The sequence below is a fragment of the Triturus cristatus genome, chromosome 3_2 (assembly GCF_964204655.1).
Source record: "Triturus cristatus chromosome 3_2, aTriCri1.1, whole genome shotgun sequence".
Classification (NCBI taxonomy): Eukaryota; Metazoa; Chordata; class Amphibia; order Caudata; family Salamandridae; genus Triturus; species Triturus cristatus.
In genome coordinates this window covers 911077503-911096469 of record NC_140584.1, presented here as the reverse complement: position 1 = coordinate 911096469, position 18967 = coordinate 911077503, and the positions used below count along the sequence as shown (strand labels likewise).

General features: G+C 43.0%; 1 protein-coding gene across 8 annotated transcripts in view; it reads right to left on the bottom strand.

Moving 5' to 3' along the window:
* The window catches only part of RPH3AL (rabphilin 3A like (without C2 domains)), a 937546-nt gene that overhangs the window by 146499 nt on the left and 772080 nt on the right, over positions 1-18967 (bottom strand). For all 8 annotated transcript variants that reach the window (XM_085649361.1, XM_085649368.1, XM_085649367.1 and 5 more), the window contains one exon: positions 13645-13819. In XM_085649361.1, coding sequence (XP_085505487.1) covers positions 13645-13819 — 175 coding nt within the window. The remainder of the gene's footprint in view (positions 1-13644; positions 13820-18967) is intronic.

The window sequence follows — 18967 nt, the reverse complement described above, 5'->3', positions numbered from 1 at the left end:
CTTGCCAGAACTAATCTTCACTACCTCACCCTCTAACTCATCCTTTCATCCCCACCCCAGACAGATGCTCTTGCATGCTTTTATCAACTTATCACAGCAGGCAGTAAATGAGTGCATTAAATCCCTAAGAAAGGGGAATACCGTGTGAATACTGGACCGTATTTCCATTTCCACAGCTATTTCACACTTTGTGGAGTAGTGCTCGATTCAGTCACTGGTTGCAGGTGAGGCCCACCGACACTCATTTTTAGGGATCGGCACATATTTTTCCTCATCACACTTGACCCAGAGTAAAAGAGAGAAACACACATAAGGGGTAAAGAAAGAGGAAGAGAATGACAGAAAAACATTGATATGGAAAGAAAGTAGAAGTGAAAAAAGAACCAGCAAGATTGAGATAAATGTGCAGGATGTGTCTATTGGTGGGTGAAAGAGACATGAGGTGAAATCAAGACTGCGCAGCCTTGGTGTGTGGCACCCCAACCTCTGTTAGTGCAGGCCACTGGCACTTTTACAAATTACGCACTGCCGGGGAGTTTAACTCATTAACAAGAGTCAACATGTGCAGAGATAGCAGCCAGAAACAGTAAATCTGGCAACTCAATATCTCTGTGAATGTTTACATGAAATCAACCCTTGGTGTCCAATTAAGACAAGCACTGGCAAAGCCAATAGGTCGCACCTTTTTGAGAGCTATTGGGTTTGCCATTGTCCTTTAGCGATACTGTACAGCAGCGTGGGCTGCTGTTCAGCATGACTAAAAGTTATCGGCATAGCACAGAGTAGGGTGGTGTAGAGCAGAGTGGCATAGAGTGGAATGGAGTAGCATACAGTGGAAAGGAGTAACGTAGCCTGGATTTAAGTGGTGTTGAGTAGCATGGCATAGAGTGGAATGGTATGAAGTGGAGTGGGGAGGCATAGAGTAAAGTGGCCGAGTGGTGTAAAGCAGAGTGCTATAGAGTGGCACAAAGTGGAGTGGTGTATAGTGGCATTGAGTAGAGTGGAGTAGCAGAGTGCAGTTGTGTAGCGTGGCACTGCATGGAGTACAATGGAGTTGCATAGTACAGAAGTGGCATAGAGTAGGGTGGCAAAGAGTGAGGTGGCAAACATTGGGGTGGCAGGTGTGGAATAGCGTGACGAAGAGTATTGTGTGGAGTGGCGTTGAGTAAGTGGTGTAAAGTGGAGTGGTGTGATGTAGCGAGGAGTGGCATAGAGTAGAGTGCAGTGGCCTGAAGTAAAGTGTTATGAACCCCAATGTACCCCAATATAGGCTTAGGTATTTACACAACCTTTTACCTATATTGGTCATACCATTGGTTCCACAGAACGGGTTTGGTGCTGACCTTTTACCTAGGTGCTGCATAAATGTTGTGTGGTTTTCTCGGAAAATTAGCCCCATTTATTATGCATGAGGATTCTCGGTATCACAGCACGATTACCATCTTCTGCATAATAACTGTATAAGGGTCATCTCTATCGTCATCCTTGGTCGACATGCCCACATTACCATGGCACATCTAGGTGGGACCCCTGAGGGTACCTTTTGGGTATATAAGCACCACATCTTCACAGGGCAAACCAGAGGAGAAAGACTTCCATGCTGACACAAGACGCTGAGGTCCCTGCACGCAGATGCTCCAGTACGCAGCGGTCTGACATCCCTCGCGAGTTGTCCAACTCGAGCCTAAGACGGGGTCCTACGCTCTCTAAAATCAAGTAATGAGGTTGGCTCTTTCCTAGGGGGATTCTTGGCTATACAGCTACATACATGCTAGGTACACTTAGGTACATCTAGTTAGGGTTGCATAGTAGGAATACGCGTTATTATTGTCATGCATCTATATGCCTGCATATAGTAATTGTTTTAGCACTATGGTACAATTCTACCTTTTATTTACTTGTTGGTGCTTATAACCGTATATATCGGTTTCTGTGTCTTGGTTGTGGCAGCAACTGTATTTTATACTAGAATGATGCTGGTTCAATTAATATTTATTGAAAACGTTCTTTATATTTCTTTGAGACAAAGTTAGCATGAGTGACTGAGCAAAAAATACTGTACTGTTTCCACGATCCCTGAGGAATCAGGGTTGCCATGTTCGATAGTTGCCAGAAACTATTGGTTCCTTGGTAAGGTTGTGGGGTTTATAGTGGGTTGTGGGGCTTATAGCTGCACTGTGAGCTAGCTGGTCTACAGGCAAACATATACTGTGGGCGTGTCTGGAATCAGTCTGGACACCAATCTTCGCTTATGTTATCTAAATGTGCAGATCCACTATAGATTTGTAGGAACTACATGACATGGCACCGCCAACGTTGGTTTGGTTCTTTTTTAACGGTCAAATCTGAGTAGTTCAGTCGTGCTTTCTCAGAGACACCTACTCACATTTACCCAGAGACGCATGGAATGAGAAGGTAAAAAATCCACCACAGCTGAGTAGGTATACCCTATGTATTGGCTGTAGGTTTATTCAAGCCTAAAGTATTATAGCTTCCCACATTGTGCATAACCCTTATCTCTTCTATAAACCTCCACCCATAATGCCTCAGACAGAAAACACTGCAGCTGATGACAATGATAGTACTAGTAGGGAGGAAGAAAAGCAGGAAGGTGCTATAAATATCTCAGAAAGTGTCAGAAATGCACTTGTTGCATAATTAGGAAATTTTGGTCTCTCAGCGTTAGGAAGGACCGTAACTTTCGTGATTGAGGCACACGAAGCAGGTAGGATTAAATTTCGACCTGCAGATGCACACACACATACATTTCATTCTTACACTCCGGATGAAATACCAGAAGAATACAATGCATATGAGGACATAGAGGTTCTGTTAACTTACAAAGTACATATAAACTTGTTTAAAGGTGCCCTCCCACACACCAATGAAAATGTGAGACTTGGTCCGCTAAGCCGAGACGGAGCGGCCTTGCTGGTTCAGGCTGCTTGCAACATTGCCAATAACAAACTTATGTCCAGAATTAATAAAACTTTACAGAAATCTGGCATAGTTCGTTATGAGAACATTGACACTACAACCTACGAGACTTACTCCAGCAGGTCAACTACAAGGGACCGCAACTAAAATCACCCCACAAACACTAAACATTGTTATGGGAAGAATGCCTACTAAACATGAGCAAATGCTATTCTGGATAGCACAGAAAATAGAGCAGCTAGAGGCAGTGATTCCACACACAGGCCCTTAAGAAAAAAACAGAATACTGACAATTTACTTGCCAATGGGGATAGCTCCCCCGATAGAGGATTGTACCTCTTGGGGGTACAGTTTTCGCTTCCATCTATACCAGGACAAATGGCACCCCTTCAATAGCAGTGATACCAGAAGTATTAAAACAGATACAGAATGACTACAGTGCAGAACCCGCTCTAAACTTAGGGATGAAACTGATAGGCAATTTTACCCAGGTATCGACAATTATGCTAGAAAACATAAAAGGGGAGGCAGCAGTGGTCGCTATATGCCAATGACTGAAGGAATGCACTCCTGCACAACAGGAGCGACAATTACCTAAAATTATCAAAGATACATACGCTAGAGAGAATTTGGGAGCTAGTCCAATGAAACCATAAGTATTGGGTAATCCTGAAAAGGCCAAGCACACAACCAATTGTTCTAAAAAGAAATGAGATAATAAACAACAACAAATAAGCAGAATTCATCACAATCATGGGGTGGGTCTCCTCAGGAGGAGCCCAAAATCAAGAGGTATAAGCTTAGAAATTGTGATTACATTATAAGGCCTGACAGGTATCAGAATACTGATACACGTTCCTCTTGTTCCTTTCAGGGTTCATCAATAAACTCCAAAAGGTAAGGGTGGTCAGAACACAGTTCAGAAGAACAAGCAAAGTCAACAGACACACATCGCACTTCAGCCTATAATTTAAAAAAAAGAAAGTAGCTGGTCTAAAAAATAAAAAATGACCAGGCTGCTGAGGACTCAACTTCTGAACGGGGAATAGGCTCTGACGATGCTAGACAGCGCAGCAGACGTAACAATAGCCTGATGGAATATCTGGTGACAGGGGCGTTGAATGAACATATCACGGTGGAGACCGCTGATACTAGGGTAAGTGTCCCACACAAGTTATACGAAATAACACTCCATATGGAGGGAGGAGAGATCTAGGAAAGTTAAAGGTCTCTTTCGGGAGAAACTGACTTTTGGATACGATATCCTTTTGGCTGGAAAAGATTGGCCTCCTGAGTTCGTTATGGATTGCCCAAAGGCAGAAACAGTAATTTTAACAGCTTTCTCCGACCTCGTTCCAGAATCACTAAAACATTAATACGCGCAGGAGTGGGCGGTAGAACTAGCCCCTGCATTATACCGCGATCAAGTAGGGTGGGATGCGGACTCACCTCACCATGTAATCTCAGTAAAAACTACTCTAACTCCACAGAGGCAGTACCCAATAAAACATGATGAGAAAAAAGTCAGGGAGATCTTAGATCAACTTGAATACCAGAGTGTAATCGAGAATTGCACCTCTTGGTTGAATAATCCTTAGTTTACCGTAATAAAACTAGACAATTCATTTCGTCTAGTTTTAGACTACAAGCATTTGAACACTTGCACGAAGACATTTGCAGTACAGAATGCACGCAGTGCCGCATTAATGAATAAAAGTGTGCGGAAGAAATACAAAACAACACTAAACATCTCAAATGGATCCTTCTGCCAGAATATAGCGCCTGAGAGCAGATATTTGACTGCATTTTCGGCCCTCAGCTCTCAGTGTCAATTCTGTAGAATGCCCGAGAGTATAAGAATAGCCCAGGACTGTTCTCAGCAAGGGTAACAGAGCTGCTTCAAAATTTTTATGAGGAGGCATTGTCCTATGTAGATGACATCTATCTGACAGACGATGAATTATTAGATCATTCGACCAAGGTGAACAACATGATATTGGGGTTCGCCTCTGAGGGCTATCAATGTAATATTAAAAAATGAAAAAAATTGCCCACCTCAATGTCCTATTTTTGGGATATGAGCTTTCAAGCGAAGGCAAAAGCCTAGCAACTAACATTTTAGAAAAGTGCACGCTGCTTCAACCTTCAAAGACTCCGAAAAATGTACAATCCATTTTAGGATTCCTAAATTTTGGCAGAACATACATTTAGATTACGCAGAAAAAGTGAAACCTTTCTACGACTTAATTAGACTCGATTTTTCAGTTCAACATTGGACAGAGGAACATACAGAAATCCTTGGTTCCCTACAAGCTGACATGATAGCTTCCAAAGACTTACACACCTGTGTCAACACTACGAATTTGGTGATACGTGTAGTCGCGGGTCAATATCCTCTTCCAAATGAAATAATGCCTCTAGATCAGTATGAATCCATAATTTACACTGACAGTTCTGCTCAGGCTGCCGTAGGAAGTAAACAGCAATACAGCGCCGCATGTGCGATTGTAAAGGGACGTATGCGGGATGGTAAGTTCCGTCCTAGCAATATGCAGACGCAGTCTCTAGGAGATTGCACGGCACAACTGGCAGAACTAAAAGTCCTGATACTGGCACTAAAAAATACAGATCTAGAATTCCCCACACCTATTGTGTGCGATTCATTTTATTGTGTCCAGTCTTACAATGAATATCTTCATTATTGGGGCCAGAATGGGTTCAGAGATTCAAAAGGTTGCACAATAAAGCAGAGTTGAAAAAGGGTTTGCCACGGGCTCTTGTGATTTATACACTGAGTCATCAACGTGTTGGCATGCACGTTGAAGGGAATTCATTGGCTGATAAAGTTGCCAAGGCAACAGTGCAAACTGTTGCCGTAGCTGCAATCACTCGTTCAAGCATGAGGATAGACGGACAGATAATGGTAGCTGTTATTGCTTCGGGAAAAAACAGCTCAGCTGTTCTAGAGGGCTTTCCACACAAATACTCCTACAAGTTGGATGCACAAAATATACCATATGCTCAAATTTCAGGAGTGGGGAATAGAGTAATACCAAACATGGATCGCAGATTAGGCTTAATACTATCTGCACACAAGGGTTTGGGCTCAGCAGATGCAGGTGTTACTGCAACAGTTTCATTACTGAAACGTTACTGGTGGCCAGGTCTTGCCAAACAGACCAAGGATTTTGTCCTTAAGTACGGATCTGTCAGCAGACGAAGGGTTCTACCGTAGCACGTCTACTACGAACACCACTTTTGATATCAGACAGACCTCTTGCATGTGTCTATTTGGACCACTGATGCCCCTTACAACCTGATGGGGCTTACAAGTACATCTTGGTGGAAGTGGAATTCATGCTCCAAATTCCTGTGGGTTTGGCCTCAGCACTCGGCTGATGAACGGACTGTTATAAAGGATTTGTGAGTCTTCATAGGAACATACGCAATTGGCACATTACATTCTGACTGTGACCTTGCGTTTAGCTCTCGGGCTTAAAAGGAAGCCATGGAAAGCTTGTGTGTTGCATTGCGGTACTCCTCTCCGTATCATCCCAAGGGAAATTTGATTGTGGAGAGGAAAAACCGGGACTTAAAGCAATACTTTACAGCTAGGGTATTAGGCTTGGGTGGCTGTTGGGTCAATCACCTATATGGGGTCTAGAGGGCACTAAATAACATTCCAAGAGGTTCCCTAGGAGGCAGTACTCCATATGAGGTCTATTTGGGACGAGAATGTGGGTACCCGGCCAAAATTGTGGCAGCACAGTGGCGGATGAAAAGCATTTGACAGCGATGATCGTTTAGCTTTTTTACAGGAACTCAATTAATTTCGGGCACTACAAAGCAATGTCCAAGTAAAACGCACCACCACTGGAAAAGTAAAAGCAGTTTCGGGAAGACCTGCATGGGTCCCAAAGATCGGGGACCAGGTCAGAGAACAAAACAGAATTTGGGCCATCTTACAGAGTGCCTGTACCTGTCCTGGCTGTCGAAGGAACAAAAACAATACTTCTTCTGCTTACTTCCGGCAAAAAAGAAAATAAATACGTCTCCATTGATCTTATCAAACCACACTATGTGGCTGATACTGAATAGCAGGCAGCGTGGGCTCCTGGGTAGCCGACGATCTCCACTCACTACCATACAGGAGGTTCAGACAGAAAGATTAATAATGTTTGGAGATTCTACTCTATGAAGTAAAGGAGTTGTCAACAATGGAATAGAAGAAAATAAGAATGAAACACAGATCTCAATTCGGCCTAATACCGACATCTATGTAAACATGTCTCACAACGAGTCATCTGCCAGTTCAACAAAACCTTCTGAGCTCCCAAAGATAGATCGCACAGCGTCTTGTTACTTGATTGATTTGGATACCTTCTCACTGGATCCAAGTGAACCTGAGTCACACCCAGCTTCTGTTTCCCGCAAAGAAAAATACATAAAATCTACACTTGGCTGAAAAAGACTTACTTTGTTTCTCCCGGACTACGGCTATCGATTGCAATTGGTCTACTCTTCCTAGTCCTTTGGATAGGTGTAGTGACTGTCTTTTTCCTGCTCTTGAATGGACATTATCTCCCAGAATGCTCCGCAGTACAACATGTGAACTTGGTCTTGAAACCACATATGTCATCTCACTGTAAATAAAGAGACCTGTCCTTTGTGAACATTACAGCAGTTCTGATTCCTGAAGGAATAGTTTGGGATAGGGTTTCATATGATGTATTTGGTCCCACTGAACATTTAAAAATACCACATGAATGTAAACATTTTTTAATTATATTATCACCTCCAGTACATTCTCCTATGATGGGGACTTAGAAACTGTGAATAGTATGCTGTCTGATTTAGAACAATCTGCTGCATTTTCTAAAAATGAACTGTATGATGATACATCTGATTTTGACACAATGCATTGTTACTAACACTATGGTCATCATTTCTAGCACAAAACAAGTATCCTACATAATGTTTTTACTTACCATCATTGGAAACATTGCCCAAATCCACCGAAAAGTAGTTGAGGTGTTTGCACAAAAGTTTGCTTATTTTCTCGGTTTAACACTTCAGACCTTGCCTCATATTATTATAAGGTTGGATCTACACCAGCAAAAAAAAATATGCTCACCATCACGAAACAGATATACTCTGCTTCCTTTATTTCCCAGCTTTCTTCACAGGTTTTCGACTGTTGGAGGCACAACATAGACACAAAAATAATCTGGGGGACTAAAGATTGACAAGTTCAGGGAACTGAGGCATTATTCAGAACATGTTTCATACCACAGTAGATTATCTTCCTGAACGAAACTGTGCAACAGACTTTCTGTCTTGGCCTAGCTAAGATCAAGGACTTGAACACACCTCGGATTCCCTCGCTTTCAAATTTTGAGGGATAGCAAAACTATACAGAACATAATGAGGGTACGCTAGATGACATTATACATGAAGTTTCATACAATTCATCAGATGATAATTGGAAGGGATGGTTAGTTTGGCCTGTCGACACAAATAGGTGTCAGTCAAGATTCAAGGGTACACTGATGGGTTTAGTATCCATAGGCTGGACCAACGCTATGTACAATGAGAACATCCGGGGGTGGTGACATCCTACAGTGTTGGTAAGTTGTGCCTAGATTGGCTAAGAACCTCTACTCTGTCCCAAGTGAAACAACCCTTGTCCTTACTCTCAGATGACATGGCTTTAAGGGATTTTTGCTAAGTCCCCGGAAGCCATATCGTAAACGCTTCTTATACGTTATTTTCAACCAAGTTTGGAAACTCTCTCAACAGGAAACTGCAGAGACATTGGTTGAAATTGACGTTTTTTTTTTTAATACTTTATTTGTAGTTTTCCAACAATTAAACAAATAAACTTGAGCAGTCATTTACAGAATCCTTCGAGACAGTTCTTATCGACTCACATTCTTTAGTTCACGTATGAGAGTCCATCGTGCCCATTACAGGTCATTGTACTTTTACACTTCCTGTGGCATAGCAGCGTTTTCAGTAAAATAATAATTTAAAAAAAACTCTGGGCTGACATAGGCACCTCACACACTGTTCTCCCCATCAGATCCACTAGGCTGCTCACCGCCTGATTCCACTGCTGACAACAATTCTCTGCTCAATTCTCTCCAGCTTGTTTTGTCCTCATCTAGCTTTTCGTCCCTTCGACATGCCTTGATATACAACTCCTCAGTCAAGGTCCACTCGGCTACATCCCTGAGCCAGTTCACAAAAGAGGGAAATCTCTCACCCATCCAACAGATGGCTACCCTTCGTTTAGCCAACACCAGTGCCAATTGTACAAGCTTATTTGCCATTTTTCTCTTTTTGCATCACAGCACTAACCCCAGGAGGCAGTGTTTGGACGTTGCCTCCAGCGCAATTACCACCCGTCCGGGGATGCGCACTACATCAAACATGATATAAGTGTCATTAATATACAAGTCTGCCAACACCATACAGCCACCCTCTTGCCATGCGTGAAAAGACATGTTGTCCACCATCCTACGCACCGGGACTAACTGCCAGACGGACAGTTCCGGGTGAAAAGGTGCCCTCCCCAGCACTTGTTCAACAACTTTCTGCCATATCCAGGCTGTTTGCTTAACCACATACGGCTGCTCTGCACTTGCCTCAGCACCCTCCATCAGGACCACAGGTAGGTCCTCGCCAGCACTCTTCCGGCAAGCAGGCGCTTTTCCCAGCAATCTCCTTCATCTAGCCACTGAACAGCATGCTGCAGATGTGCCGCATAATAATATAGATCAAATCTAGGGACCCCAAGTCCACCTTCCTCATATCGCTCAATTGTCGAAATACCTTCACAGGAATCGGGCACAGCGCATTCTGCAAAGCATAAAGACATCTTGGCAACATCACCATCTTTGCCACTGCTATCCTGCCCATTAATGACAGCGGCAGTGTCTTCTTGAATTCCACGGAGCGCCGCAATGACTCAACCACCCTTGTAAATGTAAATGTAAATGTACAGATATTTATATAGCGCAAATCACCAACCGGTCTCTAAGCGCTTGCTTAGGGAACCCGTCCTGGTATTCCCCTGTGAGATAACCCAGCAGGGCATCCACAAGGTGAAAGCCAGGCATCCCGCCGCGAGGGGCCATTGTGGAGATTGAGCAAGCTATTGCCCAGAGTCGCAGAGTGTGAACCCATGAATCGAGTATGCACTGGAGCGAGAATTATCGAGTCCATGGACAATTTATGGACTCAAGACCCAGCCGATCCGGGGATTGAACCCTGGTCCCGGGCTGACCTCTGCTTCCAGGTCTGCCTACTCTAACCAGTGAGCCACACTTCTCCACAATTGTGATATTCAACTGATGCAGTCTAGCATCCCCGTGAGCCACCTGTACCCCTAGGTATCGGAAATCGTCTGTCTCCCACCTCAGCTCCAATCCAGGCAGTTCTCCAGCCTCTTTCTTTCTCTCTCATCCCCGCTAATGGAAACGCCAGGGATTTGCGCCTGTTAATGGGCAGACATGAATAAGTTGCAAACCGATCCATTAACCTTCAACCGGTGATGTAACATAAAACAACGCACCATCGGCGTAAAGAAATTGGCAGAGTTAACCTAGAAAAGGCTTTGGCAGTGGTCGACAATGGCATAACTACATTAACATCCAGGATGTATTCACAGGGCAACGTTGTGTCTTCTGCTATAGATATAATGGAACAGGATCTGTGCGTCTTACAACATGGGAAATCACAGTTACGATCCATTCTATTATTATGCTGGACGCTACAATCATTGCGCTCTGGTTACGTGCCTGGCGATATATTAACAGTACGTCACTGTTTTCTGCTTATAATCTTAACAGAAAGGCAGATAACGGCACAAAACGATGCAAAATATACAATGCTGCACATTGAAAAATTGGACCAATTACCTTCCACTGTGGATGAGTCACAGTCTACAGAATGGTTAATTCATGGCGATATAACATTGCCAGTGACAACATTTCAATTTCAGTATTGTCTACAATACCACCAAGTAGGCAGGTATGAAGCGTTGGGAAATAAATATATTCATGAGATACAGGCTCTAGTCCGAACAAATTTCCCACTCCATTTCGGGGAAATGGTACATCGTATCTTTAACATGTCTGATACGAGCGGGATAGTTCACCTATTTAAGAACATAGGTTCTGGGGTATTGAGCACCTTTCAGATAGTCTTCGGAGTGATTCCATCATTAATACACTCCGTGTTGGGAAGCATTTTTGGAGGGCTTCCGCTTGTCCTACTACTTGTACTGGGTATCCTTGTTTTAATTTCCCTGCTACGCAATGGACATCCCTAATACCAAGGAGATGGAAAAAGGGCTCTTTGAGCAACGTTGCCGTGAACGCATGATACTCCATCTGTGCACACCTCGGCTTCGGTAGCTAAGCGAGCATTGGTTTCTGTCATTCAGATCCATGTGGGTTGACTGCGTCTTGCCTGTACTCCGCTGCTTATTCTGCGGGCAAGAATGCATGTTGGACATCTGCTTAATACTTCCATTGGTTGCACCTCCGGATGTGGACGTACTGCTGGACCCGATCAATGCCCACGCAGCGCAGTATCCTCAGCGTATTCCAATCCTGATGTCGGCATTCTTACAGCCACGCGGGATGCTTTGGCTCCTGTTTGAATGGACACCGGCTCTGCACCAGGCTTACAGGCATCAAGACCTTCCTCGGCACCGGCTGTGAGAACCGGGAGAGATCACCTTTGCTCTAGTGACCTGATCCAAGAAGTGTTACAGGGACCATCACCTAAGAAGGCAAGCAGCAGTGATGTTGCGTTTCCCACACAGGATACAAACATTTGGTCTCCTTGTACTGGGAACAATTCGGCCTTTTTCAAAAACAACAAATTGGAATTCGAAAACATAATTTTTGTTTTATTTTTCCTCTTTTACTCTAACTGAGCACCATTGCTTTCGGTGTGCTCAGTTAGTCTAACAGTATAGTGACTATTTTTAGGACTGCAGTTTTTACATTGACATCACTTTTTACACATACCATGTTTTTAAAAGTTTTTAAAACTGATATTTTTAGCAATGTATTTTATGCTTTTTAGACAGGTATATGTTAGTATTTGTTACTTTGTGGTCCAGTTGGATGAGAAGTGGGTGTTATAGACCCCAATATAGGCCTAGGTAGTTACACGACCTTTAACCTATATATGTCCTACCTTTGTTCCACATAACAGGTGTGGTGCTGACCTTTTACCTAGTTAGGTGCTGCATATATGTTGTGTGGTTTTCTCCGAAAACTAGTCTAATTTATTATGCATGAGGATTCTCTGTATCACAGCAGGATTACCATCTGCTGCATAATAACTCGATATAAGGCTCATCACTATTGTCATCCTTGGCCGACATGCCCACAGTACCATGACACATCTAGGTAGAACCCCTGAGGTTAAACAAAACGAAATACTTCTCCAAATCTACATGTAACAAAATGATACGTTTATGATCTACAAATACAATAAGTCAGACCAAATTAACATCTATATGTACATGATCAGTGAGTGGTGCTCACTGATTATGTATATATAGATGTTAATTTAATATCACAACAATATGTGCTATGGAACCTTATTTTGAAAAAAATAATAATAATTTTGTACTCAAAATGAACAAATTATAAATTTAACTGGTCTGACTTATGGTATTTGTAGAACATAAACGTATCGTTTTGTTACATGTAGATTTTTAGAAGTATTTAGTTTTGTTTGCTTTGTGTATCTTTCTCTGCTCTCTTCTCCAAATATATGCAGATATTCAGGGACCCTCTAAGAACCCCTGAGGATACCTTTTGGGTATATAAGCACCACATCTTCACGGGGCAAACCAGAGGAGAAAGACTTCCATGCTGACACGAGACGCTGAGGTCCCTGCTCGCAGATATTCCAAAATGCAGTGGTCTGAAAACCCTCGCGGGGTGTCCAACTCAAGACCAAGACGGGGTCCTATGCTCTCTCACATCAGGTAATGGGGTTGGCTCTTTCCTAAGGGAAATCTTGACTATACACCTACATACATGCTAGGTACACTTAGGTACATCTAGTTAGGGTTTCATCGTAGGAATGCAAATTTTTACTGTCATGCATCTATATGCCTGCATATATTCATTGTTTTAGTACTGTGGTAGAATTCTAACTTTCATTTACTCTGTTGGTGCTTGTAACCGCATATATCTGTTTCGGTCTCATGGTTGTTGCAACACATGTATTTTTTAATAGAATGGCGCTGGTTAAATAAATACTTGAAAACGTCCCCACTGTTTATTCTGTATATTTCTCTGAGACAAAGTAAGCACAAGGGACTGAGCAAAAAGTACTGTGCTGTCATGTTCTATAGTTGCAAGAAACTATTCACTCCTTGGTAAGGTTGTGGGGCTTACAGTGGCACTGTGAGCTAGCTGGTGTACAGGCGAACATATCCTGTGGGGGTATCTGGAATCAGTCTGGACGCCAATCCCTTAGTTTATATTGTCTAAACGTGCAGATCCTATATAGATTTGTAGGAACTACACAACAGTGGGGTACAGTGGAGTGGCATAGAGTAGTGTAGAGTGGCGTGGAGTGGCAAGGAGTGAAATGGATTGGCGTAGAGTGGTATGGATTGAGCTGTGTACACATTTATGCATTTAGTAAATGAAAGAAAACGCAATAACTTGCCTCTTCCTCTAGCCCAGGTGTAAGACCGGTTGGTTGGGAGGCTCTTTATGTCCAGCATAGAAGAGTCCACTTGAACAGGCCGGAGATGAAGCTCATTTACTTTGCCTGAGCTCTTCAGCGGCAGGATATATTTTGGCAAGCCCTTGTAAAACCAGGCACCAGATCTCTTCCAGACCTGTAGAAAAAACAGGACAAACATTTCACCAAAACATTCTTACTGAAAAATATTTTTAAAGTCCTTTTGAGGGCCATTGCAATACAGGAAAATATTTACTTAATGATGTCAATCGCTTATGTAAGATTTTATTTTTTGGTACATTCTCTGTGTTGCTTTTCTTAATGAATTTAAAACTAGTAATCCAGGTACAACAAATGGTTTTGATAATAGCCTCATTCTGACTGATAAACTGGCATTAAATTAAAAAGGAGTCGATGACTCTCAGAGGCACTGCGCTCCGCACAGTCAGTCAGGTTCGGAGGCCAATCTTGAATCACTGTGCTCTCTGCACCGCTCAGTGGTAGCTTGGAATGGCAAATCTGGTCACAACTAATTCACTACGTACCTCCCATCAACATGAAAGCATTTTAGAATGGAAGTGCTACCCCTTCGAGTGAAATATACTGGCAGGACAAGAGGGTCCTTGGGCACCATGCCTGGAAAGAATTTACCGAAAAAAACAAGGAAATGTGCACAGCTTGGCGCCCACACTCAGTGTAAAACCATGGACTCAAATGTAGTGCAATTAAACAATATGGAGCGTGCTCTGGGAGACAAATGGATGAAAGTCCGTGTTAGCATAGTGGTAACTAAGCTTCGTATGTTTGTACAAAGCACCGCACAGCACTTGTGTCCACGGTGCAGGTCTCCAGATATATGCTGAGGCAGAGCGCTCAGGTTTCCTAGCTCGAAGCCTCAATAACGCTCTTATCTTTTGTTGCATTCTGGGATTTGTAGCCCCGTTTATTCCATTATAACAACAGTTCTATAAGTGAAGGGGTGATGGGTCCCGATCTCTTACTATCCGTTGATTGAGCAAATATTTATTTTTGTGTTACTTGTCCTGGACAGGGGTATACCCCTAACCCTCTAAACTTTAGCAAGTTCCACAGTGGGTGTCAGGGCAAGTAAAGCTAATCGTAGTTTCTCAGGAATAATTCCAATAAGCTGGATTAATTGTGAAAAAAAGGGTTTTATAGGTGTTGTCACTCATTAAAGGAGAACTGAGTGGGTGTGCAAGAAAGTAACAGACAGCCAACACGTGTTTCGCCCCATTACATGGCTATCCGGCCCGGGGCTTCCTCAGGGCTGTACATTCAATCACAACGATTTAGCAAAAGGTACAATATCACATGGTGAGGACATGCAACATAAAGACAGGTGTGTTGAAGGTGGAGATATAAGGGAGGTTGAGAGAGAACATTATTACGGGAATGAAATGCAAACCGAAATATAGACAAAACATATGGATAGAAACAATACAAAGCAAAAAGCACATTATGCAAGTAACATAAATGGCATAAAAAATAAAATCACATAATGGGGACATCCAGCACAAAGAAAAGTGAATCCAACGGTGAAATTTTAGGAGAGAGTAAGGAGAGTATCATCATTGATATAAAGTGCAAATCAAAATATAGGTATTATGAAAGAATAATACGAAGCAAGAAGCACACTTATCAAGAGACATGATAGGGAGTTCCATGAGAGCAAGCATAGGATAAGAATCAAGGTGACAATTTCCAATTTATGTAACATAAATAGTAGATATGTATAAATAAGGAGTGATGTGGTCAGGTGTAACCAAGGAAGAAACATCATACATATTAGTGCCAATGTATTGTAAAGGAGACGGATAAATCGATTGGTGACACAGATCAGGTAGAGGTGAAAAGTAGCATCAGTGAGCAAAAAGGACGAAAGCAAAGGCATCAAAGAAACATCATAGTGCATTTGTGCGTGAGACAAGCGTCTTGATAGACAGGTCACATGTATGTTTAAATGCATCGGGATACCGAATAGAAATAAGGTATCGGGTATAATTACGTGATGGGCAGGAAATTCATATTTATGGGTCCAGTCCAGATCGAGGGGATAAATGAATGAAAACTCGATTAGCCAGCAGAAAACAAGGTTCATAAGTGACTAAGTGCCTGTTATATACTCGAGGACTCTTTAGTCCATGACAAGGAACTAGTCGCCCTGTCCCTAATTCCGGGAGTGCCCATATAAAATTATTTTCCATAAGGTGGGGAACGTGCAAACGGTGGGGACTCAAAGACGATTTTTATCCCTCAGGGGCACTGCAAAAATCTTTATGGTGGCGCCGCTGCGGGTTGCCGGTGAAGGGATTATAGGCGGTGGTGCATGCACGCCCCTGAGGCTGGAGAATCTATTTTCCTTACCGTATAATGGCATATAAAGGATATATTTGTCTTAGACAATGTTGGTCTTTGTTCAATCTGGGGGGATACAACAGAGGCGTTTGAATAAGGTGGGTGGACAAGGAGAATGCTTGGACGGAGGGGTGCGGTCTAGGTGGAGCTTAGCGTCAAAGTCTCGGCGTAATGCCTGGTCGTCAAAAAAGTTTGGCAAAGCGTCATGGAGTCGCGTTGTAATAGACGGTAGTTATACACAAGTACGTAGTACTTCCGGGTGACAGGGTCAGCTGTCAGCCGAGAACCCGAAAGTGGGCGCCATATTGGAATGGTCAAGAGATTCTGGGTAGAGGAAGGCGTGGAGCCGCCTGCTATATTTGATTCGAGGTGCTTATCTAATCAGTGGGTATTGCGATAGTGGGGATTTTAAACTACTCTTTTGGACCACGTCCATATGGCAGGTCTGGGGTCTATTTACAGACAGGTGTCTCTTCCATAGGTGCCATATTGGAGTCAATGCAGATTGAAGTGATATTATATGAGGACCGGTATCTAACATACGTGTCAAAAATTGGTTCCTATGTGGTCGAGGTTGGGGCATAAAATGTATCTGGGGTACTGGTTGGATGGACTGCGAGGAATTCGCAAACCATTGATCAAAATAGGCTCCAGAATGGAGTAAACGGGAATCATCTTAGAAGCGTGTAGTCAGGCACCTTGTCAAGGCAAGCATGGTTTCTGGGCAGGATGGATGCCAGGACCGGGGCGGGAAGGATTCTATAATCCCGGATTGGAATGCTGCTGCAGAATGGGTAGGGTTTTGGGGGTGTGGATCGGTATCAAAACTGGCTGATGGTAGGGAAGGCAATCTAAACACATGGGACACAAGCTATTTTGACCTAGTTCTTTGAAGGACATTTGGTAAGATAGAAAGACAGAGCAAGGTAATATTGAATATATCTTCTCATTGTGCCTCCCATGTTTGGTGTATTTCATGTAGAGAGGCTGTCAATAGACATTTGTATCAGTCATTTCCCAGCCATACATGCATTTCAGCATCTTTCTTAAGTCCCAGTGTCACTGTTTTGAATCTGAGAAGGAGTTCGCTTTCGCGTCTTCTTAGTTTCAGTTCACAATCTCCTCCTCTTTTGACTGGACGGAAAACTTCCAGACCAAAAAGGTGAAGTCTTTCTGGTGTGGATGCATACAGTGGAAATGTTCTGTAAGTGGGCGGCCAGTGTTGTGCTTATGAATGTTCCGATAGTGTTCTTGTTTCCGAATCCGTAATGGTCGGATCGTGCTCCCAATGTATGGGAGATTGCACTGACAGAGAATTACATAAATTGTGAATTTACTATTGCAGTCGATCCATTCCGTAAGGGTGAATTATTTGCCTTGAGGCATCGGTACTTTGGTAGTTTTGCTTTTGCTTAATTTGAAAATGCTGCAGTTTTTACATGTGTGAAAGCCAGGTGGTCTGTCCAAAAATGTAGTGGTAGTCTTCCTTTTGTCTTCAAATTCTGATTTGCATAGTAAACTCTTTAGGTTGGGTGCTCTTCTGAACGTCATTTCCGGATAGTCTTTTAGGTGGTCATTTAGGCTGGGTGTGTGTTGTAAAAGATGCCAATAACGTTTCAGAATTTGTCTTATGTGATGTTGACCATTATGGTAGTCTGTAATAAAACGGTTCATGGTATTGCCCTCCTGCTTTTTCTTTGTTTGTAGGGTATTCTTCCGTTCGATTTGAGATACTGCAGTCAGTGTGTTAGTAAGTCTATTGTGATCATATCCATGTTGTTCGAGTCGTGAGACTGTTTCCTGCCCCTTTTCCATGAATACCTGATCTTTACTGCAATTTCTGCGGGTTCTTACCAATTCCCTTTTGGGGATATTCCTTATATTGTGTCTTGGATGGCAACTTTCTGCCCTCAGTATAGAATTGGGAGATGTTTCTTTCCTGTGGAGCTTACTCTGTAAGGTGTTATTTTTGACATAAAGTTCATATCCAGGAAGTTGATCTCCTTCTGTAAATGGAGTATGTTGTTTTGATACCCCAGGGATTCTTGTCCAATCGTTCAAGAAATCGTTGTAGTAATGCCATGTCTCCCTGCCAGATGCAAGGATATCGTCTATAAATCTTCGCCATAATATGATATGGGTTGTAAACGCCGCAAAGTCTTGATACCGGAGCCAGAACTTCTCCACGTGGCTCATGAAGATGCATGCAGATGGTGGCGCAAATTTGGCCCCCATGGCAGTCCCGCATGTCTGCCTGTATATTTTGCAGTTGAAGCTGAATATATTGTTTTCCAAGCAGAATTCTAGCACCATTTTATTGGTCCCCAGAAAATTTGCCAGTTGTGTCCATAGTGATTGTTGTGTAGCTGTGATTCCATCATGATCTTCTATTGAGGTATAGAGACTGACAATGTCTATGCATACTAGTACAAAGTCAGGTTCCCACGTGATATCTTGTAGTTTGAGCAGAATATCTTTGGTATCTTGGATGAACGATGGGATCTCTTTCATGAGTACCTGAAGTTTGTTATCAATATATTCCCCCATCCTTAAGCATGATGAATTGATGCCCACTATGATCGGTCTACCGGGCGCCAGACCAGAGCTCGCCTGCATGTTGCAAGCAGGGCCTCGGGCAGACGTCTGGAAAGTCTGATTCACTGAGATTAAGCATAGCTGCGCCATTTACAACCTGAGCCAGTACGCACTGCCTGCTACAGGCGATAGATACCACATCTGTGTGCCAGTGAGAGAGATGTATTCTCTCCCTAAAGCACGGGGGATAATGGATTAAAACGGAGCCTGGATTAGAAGTCTCACTATCACCTCTACACTGAGAAATTTACTGCAGAGCATTCTGCGCTTGACACATCTCAATAGCAGTTCTTAGAGCTACTGTTTTTATACTGCCCTGTGTGATTACAGACAA